General features: G+C 39.5%; 1 protein-coding gene across 2 annotated transcripts in view; it reads right to left on the bottom strand.

Annotated features, from left to right (window-relative positions):
- The window catches only part of SEMA3E (semaphorin 3E), a 132,651-nt gene extending 119,588 nt beyond the window's left edge, over window positions 1-13,063 (bottom strand). Inside the window, exons 1-2 of one of the 2 annotated variants that reach the window (XM_040063043.1) lie at window positions 12,802-13,063; window positions 10,829-11,304 (exon numbers count right to left, since the gene is read on the bottom strand). In XM_040063043.1, coding sequence (XP_039918977.1) covers window positions 10,829-10,946 — 118 coding nt within the window. In that variant the 5' untranslated portion in view covers window positions 10,947-11,304; window positions 12,802-13,063. The remainder of the gene's footprint in view (window positions 1-10,828; window positions 11,305-12,801) is intronic. The other variant, XM_040063042.1, reaches the window with a different exon arrangement.
- Window positions 13,064-21,482: the final 8,419 nt, after the last annotated feature.

Genomic DNA, 21,482 nt, shown 5'->3' with positions numbered 1-21,482 from the left:
GGTTTGTTTCATGTCAAGAAAATTACTGAGACAACATATAGCACTTGTAAAATTTATTTCACAATTCTAAATGACATGTACCCACCCATATTACAGTGCCCTATAAAAGCCTCAAAGAAGCATCTTCTGGAAATACCAATTTCCTTATGACAAAGGACAATAAGTTGTCATTCTCAAGACTTTCCCTAAGTGTTTAACCACAGAATAAAATGGAAAGTGAAATTATACACATAAATCAAAATTTTCAAAGTTCCTTTGTAATGTCTGGGGTATGAGCAAAATAGAACAACTTTTGTCATGACTGATTTTAATCAATCACACTACAAGGATGGCCTCAAAGAATCTATGCCACAGATTTTAATCTTGCAAACAAACCCCGATTTAACTTTTAATCGAAGAAGCAATTTGTACAACTAAAAGTACACACATAAGATCAAATACTTATAGAACCAAAGTTTTAGGATGCAGTCTTTAAAGCCACTTTGTGCGTGGTAGAAATAACTTACACAGCTTGTATCTAACCTCTCAGTTTTTTACTGCTTCTGAGCTAAGGAGTAGCTGAGCTATTGCAGGCAGCTGTGACTGGCTCACCTTTTTCAACACGAAGGTACATCCATTCAGTTTAAACTGTTCTAAAAGCTGCTTAACCTGCTATGCTTAGTCTAAACCAGCATATTGTGTGTGGAAGCAGGTGCAGAGCACATCAGTCATTGCTGTAGTCCAGAGACAATTGTGTTCAGCAGCTCACACTGCTTAGGGCACTGTTCAAATGGCTACATCTCCATCCCCTTCTTCCAGGCCATTATTAGATCAAAGACACACTACTTAGGAATAATATCTTCACTGATACTTTATCAAGGCAATAGTGCTGCAGCCTGTAAACTCTGCAGTAAGTCATTCTCAGCCAAAGGGCTTTATCCTTGCATGTGTAACATGCTAGATCTATCATTAGACGTTCTTCCCAAATCCATCCTACTTACTTTTATTGAAATGCAAGGACTCTGGTTTAAAAGCTGACCACTATTTTCCCTCTAAACTCAAGAGAGACAGAAATAAACCTCCAGGTAAAACACAATGACCAAATAGATCACCTCTCTCAGAGAGTAAGGTCAGGGGCAAGGAATATCCTGTCAGCTTCATACTCACAGAAGTTTATGGGAGGTTTGCTGTTGTAATTAGTAAAAAAAGGCTTCTGTTTTAGTTTTTTAAAATTCATTATTCTGGTTTTGTAATAAAGGTTTCATATATTTAGTAGCAAAATTTAAGGACAGTATACTACATTCAGAGCTGTTTGAGAAACGCTTTACTGTAACGTTGACTTCTAAATGTGAAGCATTTTTTTTACAAGAATTCAATTCTTCTAGAAATGAAATAACCCACTGCAGAGCTTGAGTGTTAATCCACAGAAGCTGCAGTCACTCAACAAGGAATACTATGGAATCAGTAAAGTGCTTGGGACTGTTTACAGCCTGGTTATGAGCTATAATAAGTGCTGAACCTGCTGAATACTTTAACACCTTCTCAGTAGCGTGTTTAGAAATGACTGCTATCCCAGATGCTTGTGTAACCTGAAAATATGCAGGAGGACATGGCCATGCCTAAGATAAGCAGAGAAGAGAGAATAATGACTTACTGCATGTAAACACGGGCATGTAAAGACATTTTTTCAGCAACAACATTAATAAGAACAAGATCTCCAAGACAGCTTATGCCTTTCTGGGCTCCCAGACAGCACATATTTTCAAGCTTTGCATCATACCATTCTCAATCAACTAAGATGAAATATTTAATATATAAAGGAATGGGTTTATTTTCCTTTACTTTTGGCTTTTACCACACGCCCACAGGAGAGCACTTAGCTTAATCACAAATGAAGAGTTGCAGGAGCTCACGGAATTGAGCAACACTTGCTAATCTTTAGCTTTCTGGTTGAAAAATGACCTTCAGTGATGACCCCGGTGAATAGTGCTATCTGGAATAGTTCCCTCACATCAAGAAACCTATTATTTTGCTATTATTAAGTTTTAGTAACACTGCTGGGAGAAACCATCTGTTAAAAGAGAAACAAGGTACTAACCCTTAGGTATGTGGGGACTGTTGTTTTCTGAATTAAGGCACTCTTCATTCATTTTGTACCATTTCCTTTCACCTCAGGAAGAGCAGAATAAGAAAAGACCAACATCCTTGTGATGTTTATTGCACATCAACAAATAAAAGATATATTTACAGCTGCATTCACCACTTTACTAGGCCTATTAAACAAATGTGTTGTAAGAAAAAGCTTATAAAGCAAACTAAGCGACAGTAAAAACCCCATTGTTTGGCTCCCCACAGAACCTTCAATTGCTTCACAGTATGAAGTCAGGAATCCTTTAGATGAAAATAAACACAGAAGTAGAGAACAGATACATTAAAGATGTGAAGAGGAGTTAAATCTTCTTTCACTGAATGCCTATCTTCCAATCACTGGTCCCTTGGTTTAGAGAATTATTTCCAGTTAAAAAAAAAAAAAAAAAAAAAAAAAAAAAAAAAAGTCATCATGCTCTAGGGGTCTAGCATGGGTTGAGAATTTCTTACGTTTGTAGTATGTAAATCTATTTTGGGGGGTTTTGGGGGACTAGAAAAAATGAGGAAGAAAAGGTAAACTGCAAATGCTGAACAAGCAAACCTCCTAAAACCTGAAATTCTTCATTACTGATGAAGTAAAGTGGTGTTAGCAACAAGATTTCACAAGGATCATAAACAACTTTTTTTCATATCTGTTCCTGCCATCTCAGTCTGAAGAGCATTGCATATTGCCTGTCATCAAATTCTTATAAATAATGAACATCTTTTGCTCCAGCCAAATAGATATAAGAAGATATCAGTGATATTTTTGTCTTTCTCCCGTTTTTGGCTACTAGACATTTTTTGGTTGAGTTTTTGTTTGTTTGGTTGTTGTTTGGTTTTGTTGTGTTTTTGTTTTTTAATTTTTCATTAATGAAATTCTTGGCCTTTGATTTTTTTCTGTATTTTGACATTAAATATTCATAAAGATCCTTTGAACTATATTGAAATAGATCCCACAAAGCAGACAAGTCTCATGTTTCTTATATAATCTTCCTTGACTAGAAAGTTTCCTTCACAAATAGGAATTTCTGATATGAAAATTCAGCCAAGAATGGTAATATAATTTCTGAATGTTACGCGTCCGTGTCAAACTACTCTTTGCCATTTGACCATTAGAAGGCTTCTTTTGCGTTCAATTTCTAATGCGCAGAAGTTTACAAAACCAGTTTTTACTCCACCCCTGGATAGTGGACGTCTAGAGTACCAGGAGCCAATCAGTACCAGGCAGGTGAGTTACAGAAAGTGCTATGGCACTGTGTTCCTCCATGGGAAAGCAAAGACAGCATGATGGAGTATTGCTGCTTCCTGGTACGCAGAATCGATTCCATTCTTGTGGAGTTTATGAGGGAAAAGATTGGCATTTCCACAGGGCAAATGCAGTTTCAGTCTGAAAGACAACACTGCATTCAGGAACAAATCTTAGATCATTACACGTAACTGGAAGACTCCTGTTGACTTTTAGTAAGAGTTGAGCAGATTCTGATCGACAGAAGAGGCAATAAAGCACACCAAGTACTCCAGCGAGACAAGGTAGGGAGACATGACATAAACAGCTGCCAATTCTTTGCTTTCACCTGAGACTAATAAAAAGTAATTTAAAGATGAGATCCAACTTTTATTTCATCAAAAATTATTTTGTAGCTACATGAGTGATTCAAGTTTTGCAGCTATTGGCTGCACACACAGGCTGGGTGTCATGCCAGGGCCAAGATGTTTGGCAGGCATCCCTTTGACAACTTTGTGGTTGCAGACCTCCTGTACATACTTGCACAGAAACTGTAAAAGGAACCTTTGACATGGCATTACAGTCTGGAGGTCCTCCAAATTGCAGGTAAAATAAGAATGAGTAGACTACAAGAGCAGCAAAGATCCGTCACTAAGATTACACACTCACCAAGAGCAGTGCAGCTAAACAATGTACTTGGATGCTTGATTGTAAAGCGCTGCAATTTACAAATCCTTTGCAGAAGTCTAGCATAAAAATGCCACAAAGAACCCCTGAGACAAACCAGAGAAACCACTCCTTGTGTTTGAAATATCGTATCTTTAAAAATGAAACAAAAAGCACCAAACAAAATTTACCCTTGGGTGATTTTTATAGGTATGAAAATCATCACAGGGTAAGAAAAAACGGAATACATAATAGTACAGTCCTGTTTTACATTGTTTTGAAAGGGGAAAAAAATATCTTTAGACTGCTATAAAATGGTTTCCCAAAAGGATAAAGCATGAGTGAAAGCATATCAATTTATAGCTTAAACAAAGAAGCACATTGAAGTCAGCTTTCAATTGAAGACGTTAACAAGGAGAAATCTCTCTTCCAAAATAAGTATTTGTAGCCTTGAGGGTTATCAGAAGAACCAAGATCAAGGGAAAAATGGAATTTGTCAATGTGAGACAAGCACATTGGTTTTAAAATGGTGCTCTGAAAAAACCATGATGGTTTCCTTTGTTTTAATGTATACAGTCAGCTCAGTAGGTTCAGTTCCTCAAACTGAATCTTGATGATAACAATTTAAAATTTTCACTAATTTAAAGATGGAGTTTATTTTTAAAACTTCTCAAATATTGTTTCTTCAAAATTATTTAAGTACTTTCTTAACAGGAGTTTGAAATTATGGCTAAAGTATACTACATATTTTTTATAATGCAATATTTTCATTCTTTTTCAACATGTTCTTTCATGTTTAATTCTGAATCTTTAAGTTATTTAAATAAATGCCAAAGATTATTTAACCAACACAAAACATTTTAAATAGTATACTCAAGAGGGCTTTTTTCCCTGTAAGATAAAGATTATTATCTTTATCCCTACAGGCTACAAAAGTCTTCAAGAAATTATGATTTTTGTAATTAACACTGTCTGCATGCTATAACTTCATCATATTTACCCAGCTACATGAAGAAAAGCAGGGCAGCAGTTTTAATAATACATAATATTTCCATTGCACACTTTTAGTATATTTACTGATCAAAAGTTTCTCAAAAGGCCTGAGACAGATGCTCACCATCCTGTAAATCATGTAAATAGCATTAATCCTGTTTTCATTTAAGTAAAATATAATGTCTGCTTTTAGTGAAATAATAACGAGTACGATATCTGATGAAGAGTTTAAAATAGCAGATGGTGTTATCACTTTGAAAGCAGGGAGTTAGCTGCAAAGAAGCAGCAACATGCAGGATCTTCTGGTCTTGCACCTTCAGATAGTTCTTTAAAGCAGGAACAAGAAAGTGATTGATGTTGGGCTGCAAACCGTCTGCTCCTTGCATCCCGGGCGGTGGCACTTATCGCTTCAGAGCTCTGCTACAGCAATACTTACAGCAGCCTTTGTCAACAAAATGTAGTCATGAAAGGAACTAGCATGAATTCTCTGCCAAAAAAAAAATTCCTGTCTCAGTAAGCAAGTCACTCTAGGATTATTTTTAAGCACTCCTGAACTTCCTAGCAGTCACCCTTTGTGATATGGGTAGATGATAAACTTAAATCTTGTTCTAAATGTTGGTAGACAATCAGTTGACTATGCAGTGGGAAGTGCAGAAGCTCTCCTCTCTGCCTCATAATGGCCTAGAGAGGCTTGTGTCTTTGCCTAAGATATTTCTAAAGCATTACTCGTCACGTGTTTTTTCTGAACACTTGTAATTCTGGTTATCAGCCCTTATACCCAAGCACATTTAGATGTGGAGCCATGATAAAGGCCATTAGTTTTGAAATCCTTGAAATTTTACTGCTCTTTAATTCAGAGTAAGGAACAGAAAAACTTCAATTTGTTATACATACAAACACATATTCTACAGATACATATATATATGTATATATATGTGTGTGTGTATACATATACAGTATCTTCTATTTTCTTTTGTACACAGACTTTGCTGGACTATCTATAAGCAAAGACAACAAGTCAGTTCCTTATCCTGGCATAAAGTCAAGGTGATTTAACATGAATTAACCTCTTTATTGAATTTGCTTTGGTAGGAAAACTGCTCTTTCTTAGTCATTCAAAACTAGTGAAAGTTGTTAAAAATAGAAAATGTTTTCATGTATGAAATTGAATCTGTCATGATTCAGTTCTGGGTTATGTGGCTAGTCATTAATTATACATAATTCATGTGGCCAGGTGATTACTAATTGAAAATACTATACTATTATTAAACATATTTGCCTGCTTTAGAATTTGGTCTAAATATTCCCTACATTTTTGTTACTCAATGTTAGCCTCTGAGTAAATTTTAGTGCCCTCTAGCTAGAGAACAGAGTAAGATATCATGGATAAGCACGGTGAAACTCTTAGTCTTAATTACAATAAATTCTAAATTGCAAATATCAGGAAAGTTAAAGTCGGTGTGCTGAAACTGTGCAAATGGCAATGAAACATTTTTTTCTGCTGTAACAGACCTCACCAGCCCTCCAAGATGATTAGTCAGCTCTAAAAAATGAAAATTCTTCTACATTAAATGTTTTATATTACACATTTTACATATTAAAATCTGACTGTGAACATTGAGAGTATCAGTTTTTGTCTGCAACATTTCATCTTTCCCTTCCTTAGCAGCATGTTACTATTTGAAATATTTGTGCTTGGAGAATACGTTGTTTGACCCAGATGATTTCCTTCTAAGTTCAGGCTGCTCCTTCTGCAGCTTGACCCTACTGTAGAAAGTTGCAAGCAGTTCCAACAACAGGTAAAAAAGACGTATTTCCATAGGTAAGGAAGGCATTATTGTGTCTTAACCACACTTTTCTCCAGACAAGAGCAGCTTCCAGTGCATAGCTACACAACCTGAGGTCAGGTAATGCCAAAATCCCTCAAGTCACTCAAGAGAATGTAGTGGGTGAAACAGAAAGCAGGTCCCTCAAGATGTGCAAATTGCTGCACGTAACTGCACCAGACCCCACTGCAGCAACAGAATTGTACAGTCCACTCTAAAGCTCAACATCTCATTTTTCTACTGTTTTACCTTTGTTCTTTACCATATTTATGAACTAGGAAAAGAAAAAAAAAGAAAAAATCCCAAACCAATTAGAAATACAAAGAAAACCATGCATAATGCTTGAATTGTACAATTACATCCTTCATGGGCCTTTCAGGCACACATGCTTCCAGTGTAGCTCTGTTAGGCTTATAAAAATATATCCCTTCTGTCCTCTGGAAACCCAATCCATTTCAATCTGTAATGTAAATAGTTTCTTTTTAACACGCAGTGTGTGCTGATTTCACCTTAATTATATATTTCCCATTGCGAGAACTCGGACTGTGGGATACTGGGAAAGAATTTAACCAGCAGCCTATAAAGAACAGGGCTGAAGCTTGGCTTCCATTAACACCTCATTAGCCAGAGTCTGTACTGTACATAAAATGAGCTAATGATTTTTAAATGAAGTTGTCAACCTATAACTTAACAACGCAGAAATCTATTTCTCTGCAATATTAACAAGCTATAACACATTTTTATCTCTACAAATCAATATGAAGCTATTGGAGTACATAGATCTTGGTTGGTCATCTTCAACCACTGACTTTTACTGCAATCATAACACTAATACCACAAGTGGCACTAATTGCAGTATAAATTTTCTAATGGACACAAGATGATGGTTTGAAGAAAACACAAGTTCTGCATACAAACCTATCTCAAGTTACTAAAAATGAAGCTAGGACCGTAAAATGACTGCTAGATGGTTATAGGATTCTCATCTGATAAAGAAATGGCAAAACTCATATTTGAGTTTACTGTGAATAAAGACCATGATCTACTTTCAGCAAAAATCACCTTTACAGTTTGCATTGACTTGACAGGTTTAACAGTAGTTCATGAATGCAGGACTTTCATTAACCCTCACTGAAGCAGAGTAAATGACCATGGAGTCAAACAGGGGTTGCACAATATATCCCTTAATTGGCAGGGGGATTGTAGTATTCCTATCCATCAGGTGACCCCTCTGCAAGGGTTAGGACCTGATCTTATTGCTGTGGGTTTGGAGACGTGTGCACTGCAGGTGAAGGTCTGGTTTGCTGCGATAGCAAAATGTTCCCCTTCACTGTCAGACCACTAACTCACTTCCACTGAGCACTACTTTAAAAGTGATTTAAAGATAAAATTTGTGAATTTATCGAAATAAAAGGAGACTCTCTCTAATTTGTGTAAGCATTCTCTTGACTCTACAAGACTTTTAAATGGACTGGTTTTAAATATCCTTCCATTAAAAAAAAAAAAAAAAAAAAAAAAAAAAAAAAAAAAAAAAAAAATCTGATGTCCATAACCTCATCACAGAGGCTAGTGCTGACTGGAAAGTTAATAGCTTATCTTGCAAGGGCCCAAATCCCAATTAGCCACCAACATCTGCAGTTCCAAAGGGAGGCAGTTAGCAGCCTTGCTGACTTCCATGCTGCAGGGTCTTTACAGTGAATTTTTTATCTGAGGCTACAGCTACTGCACGCTGAAAATTTACACGTAGGGGACAGAAGGGGCTGAAGCACCCTCAGATGTGCATGGCCACCTCTTTGTAACTATCCCACACCTCCCTGGTACCTAGAGCAGCCTTTCTCTGAAGCAAATGCAATTAAGATTGGGTCCCTCCTGCTGTTCCTGTTTGATTAGTGAGGACAGCAGTGACATTTGCTCATTGTCCTCATGCTTGGTCGCTACATTCTTTTGGCTGGGAGGGCTGCAGTAGCTGTTCCCAGGGTGGCAGGCAGGTATGGCATTTCCAACCCTTGGCTGGGGATATGTGGTCAGGCACTCCCCGACTGCAACATTGCTTGTAAAATCAGTCACATTTCCTAAGTGTGAAACATGTGATAGGGTATTGTACAAGGTGAAATATAAGATGGTGATGTGTGTGACCATGGTAGGGAATTTATGAGGACTAACCTTTCTGTGTTGTTGGGTCTGAGGGAACTGCCATCAGGCAGGTAAGGTTTGGCCCTCTGTGAGAAATGGATGTTTTAAGATCTCTTTGAAGATATCAGAGTTATGATGTGTTATGGCCAAATTACTGGCTCACTGCCGAAAAGAGAAGTAGTATGCAGTGAAATGTACACTAGTTCCAACCACTGGAAAGCAATTACTACTACAAGTGAGCAGAGAAGCAGTTAATAGTCACAGCACCATAGTAGGGGGCTTGCCAAAACTGTCAGCTAAGCCAAAGTCCTGAACCAATATAAGGTCTATTTGTCTCATTTACTGTGCTTTTCACATCTCCCTTACCCCATCAGAAGTATCAATAATAATTATAGCCCTAGCAGATACATCTATAAATTAATCAATATTCAAACACACATTTTCAACAGTAAGAGATGTGAAAGGACTATACCATCAGCATTTGGCACTCATTCCTACAGTACTCTGAAACCATAGGTTAAAAGAAAAGAGGTTTATGTGTTAAAAAGGGTCATAGAATTTATTTCATTCAGAGCAATTAATTGTTTATTTACAAGACAACTTTCCATGAAAAATACTTCTTTCTCTAAAACATTTCACTGCCATATAAAAGCAAACCCCCATTCTTATAGCTTCCTAGCAAGACTTTCAGACCAATTATCCTATTCAGCTTCGACCTTCCATATAACTGGTAATTTAGCTTGTTATATAAAATACAATTAAATCTTGTTCAGAGTAAAGCTGTATACACATGGAGCTCCAGATGCTGATCATTCTTAAATCTTAGCCATTCTTAAAATAGGTATTCCACTTCACACTGATGCAGCTTAGTTATCACTTGCATAACCATTGAAACGTTCTTCAGTAAATTAGAATTTGCTCATTCCCAACTATGTCAGCAAAAAAGCATTTTCTTTTTATCTGTGCCTAAGAGGCAATATCCAAACATTATTGATTGGCCAATCAGCAATTTATCTTGCACAGTTACATTTTTTTCTCCTATTGCAATGATCATCTGTCATACCTGTCTAAGTACATAATCTACAAATGTATGTCCTGCTGGAGAAAACTGAAATGCTGCGTCTATGCACAGGTATTTTTATAAATACACAAGATTAAATCCAAATCATAGGAAAGACTTTAAATCACATGTAATCCAGAACAAAACAGGGACACTGAAGGAAGAATGGTTCAGCCTTCAGGTAACTGAGACTTAAATAGTTTTAAGCAAAAATAAAAGTTACAAGTATTCTAAACAAATATGCCAGAAAAGATAACATTTTTCCTGTGGGTAACTCAGCTAAACAGCAAGCAGACTTATATTGGCAGGTACTCATTTTAATTATAGTGTGATGACACTTGCTAGTTTAGAAAATGGATCATATGGTGACACAGGAATTCAGTCCTTTTGCCTTAGCTATATTTGTAGACAGATAGAATTCTAAAAGTGAAACAGACATTTAATTGTTCAAGGGTTACGCGATGCATATTTATTCAACAATAATTTCAGGTTATCGTCTCCATTTCTTTTCCTCTTTCTAAGAGACCTGGCAGCCTTCTACAGCACAGAGAGTAAGAGAGAACGACATGCAAATGTAACACACTTTCAGGTAGAAGCGTATTTCAGTAGTCTAAAATCATCACTGCAAGTGCCTTAATCTTCCAGAATTCAGTAAACTTAATCTAGGATGCAGTTTAGTACAAGGAAACAATTCACAACATTTCTGAACATTTTACTCTATCAAAGGACCATAATTTAATCCCGATGCAATACATTCAGTGAAGTCAATGAACTTGCACAGTAAAAAGTCTTTAAAAACCTGACACACTGACCTACCTTTATGTGACAGACGTAACCTTGGTTGCCTCGTATCTGCTGTGTGACATCCAGCCGGTAACTCTAGTAACAAGCCATACAGTGCCAGGATTAGAAGGTCCTGAGCAGATGTCATCATGCCCAAGATAAATTTCTTGTCCTCTTCACTTGAACTGCTGCTGGTTTTTTGCTGATTTGGTGGGGTGTTTTTTAAGGCTCCAACTTCCACTTCTACTTTGCCCGTGCAGTTAGATCTGTCTCTTTGGTCAGTTTGTGGGGCGTCTCTGTGGGAAATTCAGCGTTCATCAGAGCAGTACACAGCCTCAGCTAGCCATTTGTCAAGCTGTGCAAATGTCATGTAAAAATATTCCCTCCCTAGGACAATTGTTTATAAAGTGCGAGGACATTCCAAGGCGTTACTCTGCAGTGTTGTGTCTTGAGCTGTCTTTAGTAACTCTGCCAGTGGATTCAGGAAGAAGCTGTGTTTTCAGTCCCTCCTGCAAGGCAATTCATTCAGAGAAGGAGGGAGGGGAGAGGGAAAAAAAAAAAAAAAAAAAAAACCACGGAAAAAAGGAGAAAGCACCCTCCTCCTTGGTGCTCCTCAGAACTCAGCCCCTTGCTCTGACTTGCCAAACAGCTAGTTTTAATTCACCTTTCACCTTTGCTAATTAAAAACAAGACGTGCCATTCCCTCCTGGGGTTGCAGGATCCACCCAGCGGGAAGCCGGGCTGTCAGGCTGCTGTATTCACGGAGAAAGTTCAGGGAGGGTTTAGGCAATGTACAGTACTAGCTGCTGCTAGGAAGCGTTCTAATCCACGTGCCGTGCACTGATTCCTCAATCGCTTTGTGGTTTCACCTTGTAAAGCTCCAGGAGAAGGGTCAGAATTCCTCCTGTCCCTCCCTTTCAAAAAGTCATTTCAGCTTTTGTTCCCAGCTCGGTTTTAGAGGAGGATCAACCCTTGCATTAACCATTTAAGTACATTATCACTTCGTGTCGTTAAACAGCATGCTCCTAAGTGGATCAGAGTAAAAAGATCCTAGTTGTATACACTTTCTCACTTTAAAGAAAAAGGATCTGCCTTTTTTTTTCCCCTTATATGCTTTTACACAATAGCTTTTACCCTTTCCATTTTAAATGTCTCTGAATTGGGAACCTTAGGTCATCTATATATGTCAGTAAAATTATTTATCTGAATAGATGCCTGTAGGATTGGGCAGTATTAAAAAAAAAAAAAAAAAAAAAAAAAAAAAAAAAAAAAAAAAAAAAAAAAAAAAAAAAAGAGCCTGATCAAAGCACTGTGATGATTAACTGCATCAGATTTAAAAGTGCCAAGCAGCTACCTCTTACACTGCTAACAAGTACCAGAAAACTTCATCTCTTTTTTTGCACGTGTGACTTAAAAATATACCCATGGCAAGAACTAGGTTTTTATACATCAAAACTACAGATGTCTGGAATACATTAATTAAGGAATAAAGTTCTCTGTAATTCAGATCTCATGCATATAACCATTTAGGATTATGCAAGGTGCACTTTAGACATTCACAACTGCACTTTTTTAAAGGGATGTAGTATTAAAGTCAAGGGAAGTCATTATACATCTCATTGTTTTTTACAGAAGAAGATTCACAAAGAAAGGAAAATGAAAACTAATATATGCATTTGACAATAATGCACCCAAAAAAAAAATTGGTAGTCAACCAGAGAGAATAATATCTGGAGAGAAAGATTTAATAAGACATGTCTGTATGCCAGCAAACTGAAAAGAACCCAGAACAATAATATAATGAAATGCTAATAAATGTAATAGCAGGATACATGGATGGGAGAAGACAGATCTGTTCAAGGAGAATAAAATAAGTGAACTACTAGAACAGAGAAAAACAAAAAAAAAATACAGCTTTGGTGAAAGGACAGAAGTAAATCATCAGAGTGCCCAAGGACTCCTGGAGGCTGCTGTATAATCAGGAGCAGGGAGCGGGTCATGCCTACCTGTAAGTTCTCCAAGAGCAGGTCACGTACATATACCTGGGCTTGCTTTGAATCAGCTAGAAGCTGTGCCAGCAGCACTTGAACCACGGGTGCACAGGCTAAATCACACAGCTATTTGCTCCAATTCTCACACACAATTGCAGGTTGCAGTGGATTTTATGCTGATGTGCCAGCTGTCTGGCAGTAGCTCAGCATGAGTATTTGAGATACCGTCGGTGGAGAAGGCAATGCAGGCTCTGCCTCCAAGCACAGACCTCAGCAGGGATGAGTTTGTATCCACCTGATGGGATTGTTATTACTGGCACCTTTCTGTAGTACTGAGGCATACAGGTGTTCTGCCCTTGGCCATTAAGATCTGCTGTAAAGTAGCATGATCTGGTTGGTACCTGTTAAGGTTAGTGAAAATCCCCTTTGGTTGTGACACTGAGTTCTTATTGAAATATTTGCATTTTTCCTAAAAAAAAAAAGGAAAACCAAAATTGCCCACAAACATATAATTAAGACATTTCACAAAGACTCATTCTCTGTCATCATAAGCCTACAAAATGTAAACATTTCTGATTCTGAGTTAGTTCAAATGGATTTTTTTTTCTTTGAAAGATCTTCTTGTGGAAAATGTAACACTTCTTATTTATGATATGTATTTTCAAAAAAGACACAAAAATCCAAATGTGAGCTCACACTGTAAAAGCTAAAACTATATTTCTTGAGTAAAGCAAATAGTAGGCGAAATCTCAAATCTTGCCTCTTTCTAGAACTCCTCTCCATAACTCCTCTCCAAGGTGCTATATGGTGTTATTTATTAATTTTCCTGGGCTTCAACTGGCATCTGAGATGCTCAACACACTGAAAACACTTTGGTTATCCTGAGATTGTACCAAAAAAGTTAGTGTGGCAAATTCAAAACAATTCCCCCAACATTAAAGTTCTGTTTTCATTTTCCAGCTGCGGAAAGGGGGCTGGAGAAGGGAAGGCACAAGGGAGCTGCTGGGAGCTGCTAGAAGCTGCGGGCCTTGTTTTGTATTTAGATAAGATGTAGGGTGCAGCAGGTCTATTCAAACAAATACATGCATACAAATAAGGGCAATTCTCCCACCAACCTGAGCTTACATGCGCTCACTTGCATTTGTAACCCCACATATCCCAGGCATTACACAACTCCTTGGCTCTCTACAAACACAACGTGACCCAGGGCTGGAGCTCCAGAGGAGTCAGAAATACCCAAACGAGCTGATTTTCATATTTGTGCCCAAGGACAAAGCTTTTTTGTCTGAAATCTGATTCTCAAGCAGGGTGGGCTGTGTGGGTGCCTCAGGCTCCTTCCCTACCTGCCTAGGGAAGGGCTGAGGCAAAGGCACAGAGGAAGAAGATGGAGCTGCTGCTCAATGTTCAGGCTTTGGCTGTCAGCAAGAAATCTGGGAATGGCTGCTGGTCATGGGGAAGGATGCCTGCACTGGAAAGTAACCTAACAATAGAAAAGAAAAAATCACATATCAGTGCATGCAGGAGATTTTTTTTCCCCCTAAGTTTGTGTTCTCTCAGGGTGAATCCTCTCTTTATAATTTGCAAATTGCTGTGTGAGGATTGCAAGCCTGTGCACCCTTACAGAACAAGTTTTGTAGTAGAGCAAGTGGTGGAAAGGTGCACACAACTTCAACCCAAGAGAAATGTGTGGCCTCAGGCAAGGCAGTCAAGCTCTATACCTCAGCATCTTTTCAATTTAATAGGTACACAGTCTTGCCCCAAGGGGTTAGAGTTTTACCTATACAGTTTTAAACAGTAGGTGGAAGGATGGCAACACAGATGTTCAAATATTAGGATTCAGTCTTAGATCAGTACAAACACAAAGCCTCAGGGCTGTAGAGACCGCATGTAGTATAGTACCAGGGTCTCTGAAGAGTAAACAAGGTGGATTTACTCCTTATTTTCTGTTTAATAAGGCAAATATAACAGATCTCTGTCAAACCTGAGTTTGTTTCAGTAGTATAATTGCCATTAAAGTAAATGCTGACGGATAAGTAAAAAAATGCCTGAAAACATGCCTGTAAATAGTGTGTTTGAAAATTCAAATGCAAATCCTATATTTGATTGCCAGTGTAGAATCCCTATAATTACACTGTCCTAAAGAGGGAGATGATGAGTTTTTTTAAAAGGGGGGGGAAAAAGGTTGCTGTGTACATATGCAGTGTGTATGTGAAGTAAGAAGTCGATAAAAGAGCTACAAATTAATTGTGAGTTGCTATGTGGAGTCTGTGAACCATAGTTTGATTTGCTACAGCTGCTGCAGATCCGGAGCAATCGTAACAAAATTTTTGAGTCTGTAAATCTAAGATCTCTAACACAAAATGCTTCTGACATATTGTGTGAACTGGTTTAAGTTTAAATGATATAGTGAAATGTAAACGCAGGAGCACAACATAAATAAGTAGATCTGCAGCTACTAGTAGTAGTAACAAATTCTAAACGTTATAACCATAAAGCAAAATGAAATGTTTAGGAAATTTAAAGCTGGGGAGGTCCAAGATTTGCCATAACCATAACTAGAAACCAGGTTTAAATTTCCAAACCTGCTTCCTTCTTCTGATGACAATACACTGAACCAAAGAAGGAATTCTTCCTTTCCTTCTGTGTCTGACTATGACTGCAGATCTAAAGAAGGTGAGCAACCCCAAAAGCAGCTCTGTGGCCTTCACTGAAGTTAATGGTACCTGTATTTGCATTAGTACTGTACCTGCAGTAGGTGTAGCACACAGGTAATGATATCTACATTTATTTAATACAAAAATATTTAGAAGGTACTTCAACAACAACTTTTTTTACAGCGCTTCAGCTGTAAATCTCTTTTATGTCACTACCTGTCCACTGGGCATTGCAGTTCATATTGGCATGTTGACTTTCAAGTTCTGTCACACACAAATTCTTACAACAGATGTAGGATTTGAAGGAAAGATCTATAGTACATCATGTAAAAGTTACCTCTGCCTTATCTCGGCCTTTGAGGTGGGAATTCATGCTTGCTCCAGTCTCCATTACAAACTGGCTTCTGACTCCCTTATATGAGTTGAGAGAAATGGTTATACCAAAGTGTGTGTCAGGTACTGACTGCAGCATCCCAGCTCCCAGTCAACCCATAAAAATTCCATGCACACATTTGTTAACAGTGCTGACAAGACACAACAAGAAAGCAGAAAAACTGATCCTACAGGTGAGTAAACACTTAATAATATCTTCTGGAATCTCTCCCAATGAAAAGGGAGCAGAACCACCACTTCAATGACCCCACTAACCACTGACTCTCAGGAGGATATGTGAACCAATAGCAGAAGAATGCTGCCAGATCTTGCATGTTGCAGGGAAATAATAGTAAATAATAATAAGATTTGTTTCTCTGTGGAATTTTCAGACTAGAAGTATTTTAGGTCATTGCTTTTGTCATTGGGAATTGGACCCTAACCCTGTGTGAAACTAGAAGTGTTTGTATGAGATGTCTCCAGGATGGGGAAGTGTTATTTCTCTTGTTTTATACACAGTGCATTCTCTTTGATCCAAGATCAAATTTAGATAATATTCATTAAGCAAAAAAGTTTGACTGAACATGAACCTGTGCTTCAAACTAGACCACAAAATTACATGATAAATTAATGCTCTGGAAGAAGAAAAGGAGTCTCAATTAAATTAAATTCCTCAACTCCAGAAGGACAGGGTTTTGACAGGTAAATATAGAAATATACTGTCCTTGGAACATTATTGTTTACAGTAACACTGTTTCTATGTGCAATTACAGGTGAATGTCAAGACTCCTTGGGATATCGATTGAGTACTTTGGCTGACCTACAAAAAACAGGAATAAATATTTCTTCTTTCAAATTCAAGCCTCTTAACAAATTTCTTTATAGGTTGGACAAAAAACAGGCATATCAGTGTATCTTATTCCTGAAATCAACTCCATGTGCCTGACTTAACATTAGTACATGGGTCACAGCAATCTGTATGGTTAGTTATGGATGAAAATCAAATTACTGATTTCTCTAGAGGAATGTATTTTTGATGAAACTTTTGCTACTAAATAATTACTGAAGTCTCTCAAAAGAAAAAAAATAAATGAAAGAGTTAGCTATTTGTTGAAGATGAAAAATGGCATGACATATATCCTATCCTGATCGCTGAGCAGGAAATAAAAATGTAATGCACAAAAGTCTAATGTTAAGTAATTTTATCTATCAGATATTTCCTATGAACTAGGAATGAGGGATATATTTTATTAAAAATTAATGACGCCCTTTTTAATCCCAAATTATCTATGTGAATACTGTTTAGTTCTCCCTTTACATGATTTTGCTTTCTTGGTTCTTCATTATTTGAAAAGGAGACAAAACAACAAATAACTAGTTAAAAAAGGATGATATTTTATGGCTTAAAGGTGTCATTTAGTGGTCTCAGTTCTTGGCTATTAATTTCTCTACAGAAGAATAAGTGATTTGGCCATTGTTGGAGAATATTGTTGGAGAATACTGGCCATTGTGCAGACAATATCTTTCTTTCCGTGATCAGATGTGCAAAATTATAACCTACACATTTTCTGTCTGAAGCCATGACCATCATTTAATACAATTTTCATCTTAAGGTGAAATGAAAAGCATTTGTTAAAAAAGAAACCATTTTGATTACAAATCAGTTGCAGGTTTTAGAGCTAAAAATGCATTTTGATGCAGAATATTTAAAAATCAGTATCAGTTTTATTGTCCACTAAAAGATTCCACATTCCTATTTGAGCAAGGTGATGACATGGTCAGTTCTGGACACAAGTTCTGGGCTATACTTGTTTGCATTTTTGCTCCTAGTAGTGGAAGCCTGTCATGGGGTGACTGTGTATCCCCAATCGTCTGTTGGGTGCAGGGGGGAGGGCAAGCGCGGTTTGTTTTTCCCCAGGAAAACCCTGCTCATCGGAGTGACCTTGAAGCGGGGGAGTTGGAACACGGCAAGACGAAAGCAGCTCTGTTGTTTTTTTGCCCCGGCAGTTAGTTAGTTTAGTGCTAGCATAGTTAGACGCTGTAGAATAGCTGAAGCTTTTTGCTTTTTTTTTCTTTTTCTTTTTTTGTCCTTTTTTCCTTCCTTTTTGCTTTTTTTGTCCTCTCCTCGGAACTGTTCCAACCTCTCCGGACTAAGGACCTGGGGAAGCACCGGGGGCCTCCACAGGGGACCCACCCCACCAAGACCAGCCCTGCACATCTCCTTTTCTCCCAGCGTCAGCAGAGACGGAGCGGTGGAGCACAGTGACGACCCTCGAGGAGACTTTCTTTAAGTTTGTTATCCCTCCGTAAGCGGCACGAAGCTCTTGTCATCGGGTATTGTGCTGGGAGTGCTTTGCCTGTTTAATAAACAGGTTTTTTCCACTTCTCTCTGAGGAAATCTTTTTTCCCGAACCAGTTGGAGGAGGGGAGGGGGGCCCTGTGGGAGGGTTTCTCCCAAAATCTGCCTGAAACCACCACAAACTTATTGGTGCCCATACGTGGGGCTCGAGAGAGTGGAAAAAACCCTGTACTGATTAATATTTAGCAGTCAGTAATTATGCTGTTTGACCTCATGTCTCTTGGGATGGGGGCCTTGCTGTGTTTTGGATCCTTAGGCTTCTTTGAGGTCTTAATACCTTTGTGGTCCTTAGGTTTATTTGCATATCCAGAGATAGCCCCAATATTGTCACTAATACGCAGTTTTTACAGCAGAGGGACACGGATTAGAGTAGCTATTGGCCTTGGTTTAATCATAATCATTTGTAGGAAGTTTATAAAGGTGCTGAGATCTTTTCCTACTATGTATGGGTCATGGTTATGGTTATTCACCCTGTTTGTGGGAAGAGGAGCAGAGGATGAAGCGTTGCAGTCTTTTGTTTCCTTCTTCTCCTCTGAATCAGTTAAATCATTGCTGGAGAATGTTGAGTTTCCCCTGAGTGTTAAAGAGACCATCTTTCTGGTATGTCATCTGGTAAGCCTCCTCTATACAGTCTGCAGCTTCTCTAGAATATGGGCTGAGATTTCTAGAGAGGCTGATAAAACTCCTGACCCAGGCAGAGGAAATCCTGAGTGGTGTGGAGAATGGGAGGATATGGGTCAACTCCTCAAGGAATTCTCTGACCCTGTAGTCTGGGATTTTCCACGGGAACAAATTCAGAATCCAGTGGAGTTGGGGAAATACCTGAAAGAGAGGTACCATGATGGCTCTAAGGGGGAGAAGATGGCTGCAGTAAGCTGGGCCCTGGCATATGCTTATCGCACATTGCTAGAGACTGTAGGGCAGCAGACAGAGGCAGGGGGGAAGGGATACAAATCAACAGCTACCCCAGTCACTCAGGCTACAGTCAACACCCCAGTTATGAAGCCAGCAACTAGACTAGAACCTGAACCTGAGTTGGCAGCTAAAGCAGACAGTAAGCCTAAGCCCCTGGCAGTTGCTCCGGCAAAGAAGCATACAGTCAAAACCGATCGACCAGTGGACGATGATGACCCAAGAGAAGGACCTTCACCAAAATCAGAAGCCAAAGCTTCTAGCGCAGGATCAGAAGCAAATATTGATTCCTTTTCCCTGAAGGACCTTCGGGGCCTAAGAAAAGATTACCGGCGACAACCTGACGAATCTATAATTAGTTGGTTAGTCCGTCTTTGGGATGCTGCAGGCGAGGCTACAATTCTGGATGGCACTGAAGCGAGGCATCTGGGATCCCTGTCACATGATCCAGTCATCGACCAGGAGATGATGAGAGAGGCTAGTCCTTGCAGTCTCTGGATACGGGTCCTAGGAAGTGTGGCAGAAAGATACTTGTGTGCAGATGATCTCTATATGCAGCAAACCCCATGGAAGACCATAGAACAAGGGATTCAACGCTTGAGAGAAATGGCAGTGGCAGAGATGGTTTTCTCAGATGATATAAACACTAGGAACCCAGACTTGGTATCATGTACATCTGTGATGTGGCGAAAACTTATACGACTCGGGCCATTAGAATACGCTTCTGCTTTAGCAGTAATGAAGCGGGAGGACATGGAGGAAACAGTGCTTGATATGGCAAAGAAGCTCCGAGCATATGCAGATGCTGTGCATGGCCCAACACATGCCAGGATCGCAGCTGTAGAAACACGTCTACAGAAACTGGAGGATAAGATAGATGAGAACCATAAGAAACTCAGGGAGGAGATTAGAGAGGACCTTCTCCAAATCTCAGCAGTGCAGATCAGAGGTTCTGGTAGCCAACGTAGACGCTCCCCAGCTAGGGAGAGAGGATACACTCCACGTGCTGAGCTGTGGTTCTTCCTGCGGGACTGTGGAGAAAATATGAACAGATGGGATGGAAAATCTACGGCTGCCCTGGCACAACGGGTGCGTGAATTGAAGGAAGTCAAGACTCAAAGAGGGAGTTCCACCAAAAGGGAAGCGGCTCCAGTTGCCCGTAGCCGAACTGCCAGGTATGAAGACGATGACATGTCCGACCCCCTTGAAGGAACCTCTAAGACATATGCTCAAGGAAAGAGGGATAACCAGGCTTAGAGGGGCCCTGCCTCTAGCCAGGTAGAGGCTAGGGAAAACCGTGTATTTTGGACTGTGTGGATTCGTTGGCCTGGCACATCAGAACCACAAAAATACGAGGCCTTGGTTGACACTGGTGCGCAGTGCACATTACTTCCATCAAGACATGTGGGGGAAGAATCTGTTTCCATTGCTGGGGTGACAGGGGGTTCACAAGAGTTTACTTTGGTGGAGGCTGATGTGAGCCTGACTGGAAATGAGTGGAAGAGACACCCTATTGTGACTGGCCCAGAAGCTCCATGCATTTTGGGCATAGACTTCCTCCGAAATGGGTATTTCAAAGACCCAAAGGGATTTAGGTGGGCATTCGGGATAGCAGCTGTGGAGACAGAGGGTGTTAAGCAGTTGAATACCTTGCCTGGACTATCAGAGAACCCATCTGCTGTAGGTCTTCTGAAGGTGGAAGAGCAACAAGTGCCAATTGCCACTTCAATAGTGCATCGCCGACAGTATAGAACAACTCGAGATGCTGTGATCCCCATCCACAAGATGATCCGTGAGCTGGAGAGCCAAGGGGTGGTCAGCAAAACCCACTCACCCTTCAACAGCCCCATCTGGCCTGTGCGCAAGCCTGACGGAGAATGGAGATTGACTGTGGACTACCGTGCCTTGAACGAAGTGACTCCACCATTGAGCGCTGCTGTGCCGGACATGCTGGAACTCCAGTACGAGCTGGAGTCCAAGGCAGCAAAGTGGTACGCCACAATTGACATTGCTAATGCCTTTTTCTCCATTCCTCTGGCTGCAGAATGCAGGCCTCAGTTTGCTTTCACCTGGAGGGGCGTGCAGTACACCTGGAACCGACTGCCCCAGGGGTGGAAACACAGCCCCACCATCTGCCATGGACTGATCCAGGCTGCACTGGAAAAGGGTGAGGCTCCGGAGCACCTACAGTACATCGATGACATCATTGTGTGGGGGAACACAGCAGCAGAAGTGTTTGAGAAGGGAAAGAAAATCATCCAGATCCTCCTGGAAGCTGGTTTCGCTATCAAGAAGAGTAAAGTTAAGGGACCAGCTCATGAGATCCAGTTCCTGGGAATAAAGTGGCAAGATGGACGGCGGCAGATTCCCACTGAGGTCATCAACAAGATTACAGCGAT

Source organism: Hirundo rustica, chromosome 4, assembly GCF_015227805.2.
Source record: "Hirundo rustica isolate bHirRus1 chromosome 4, bHirRus1.pri.v3, whole genome shotgun sequence".
NCBI classification, from domain to species: Eukaryota; Metazoa; Chordata; class Aves; order Passeriformes; family Hirundinidae; genus Hirundo; species Hirundo rustica.
Note: the sequence above shows the minus strand (reverse complement) of the source record. Positions and strands in the feature narration are given on the sequence as shown.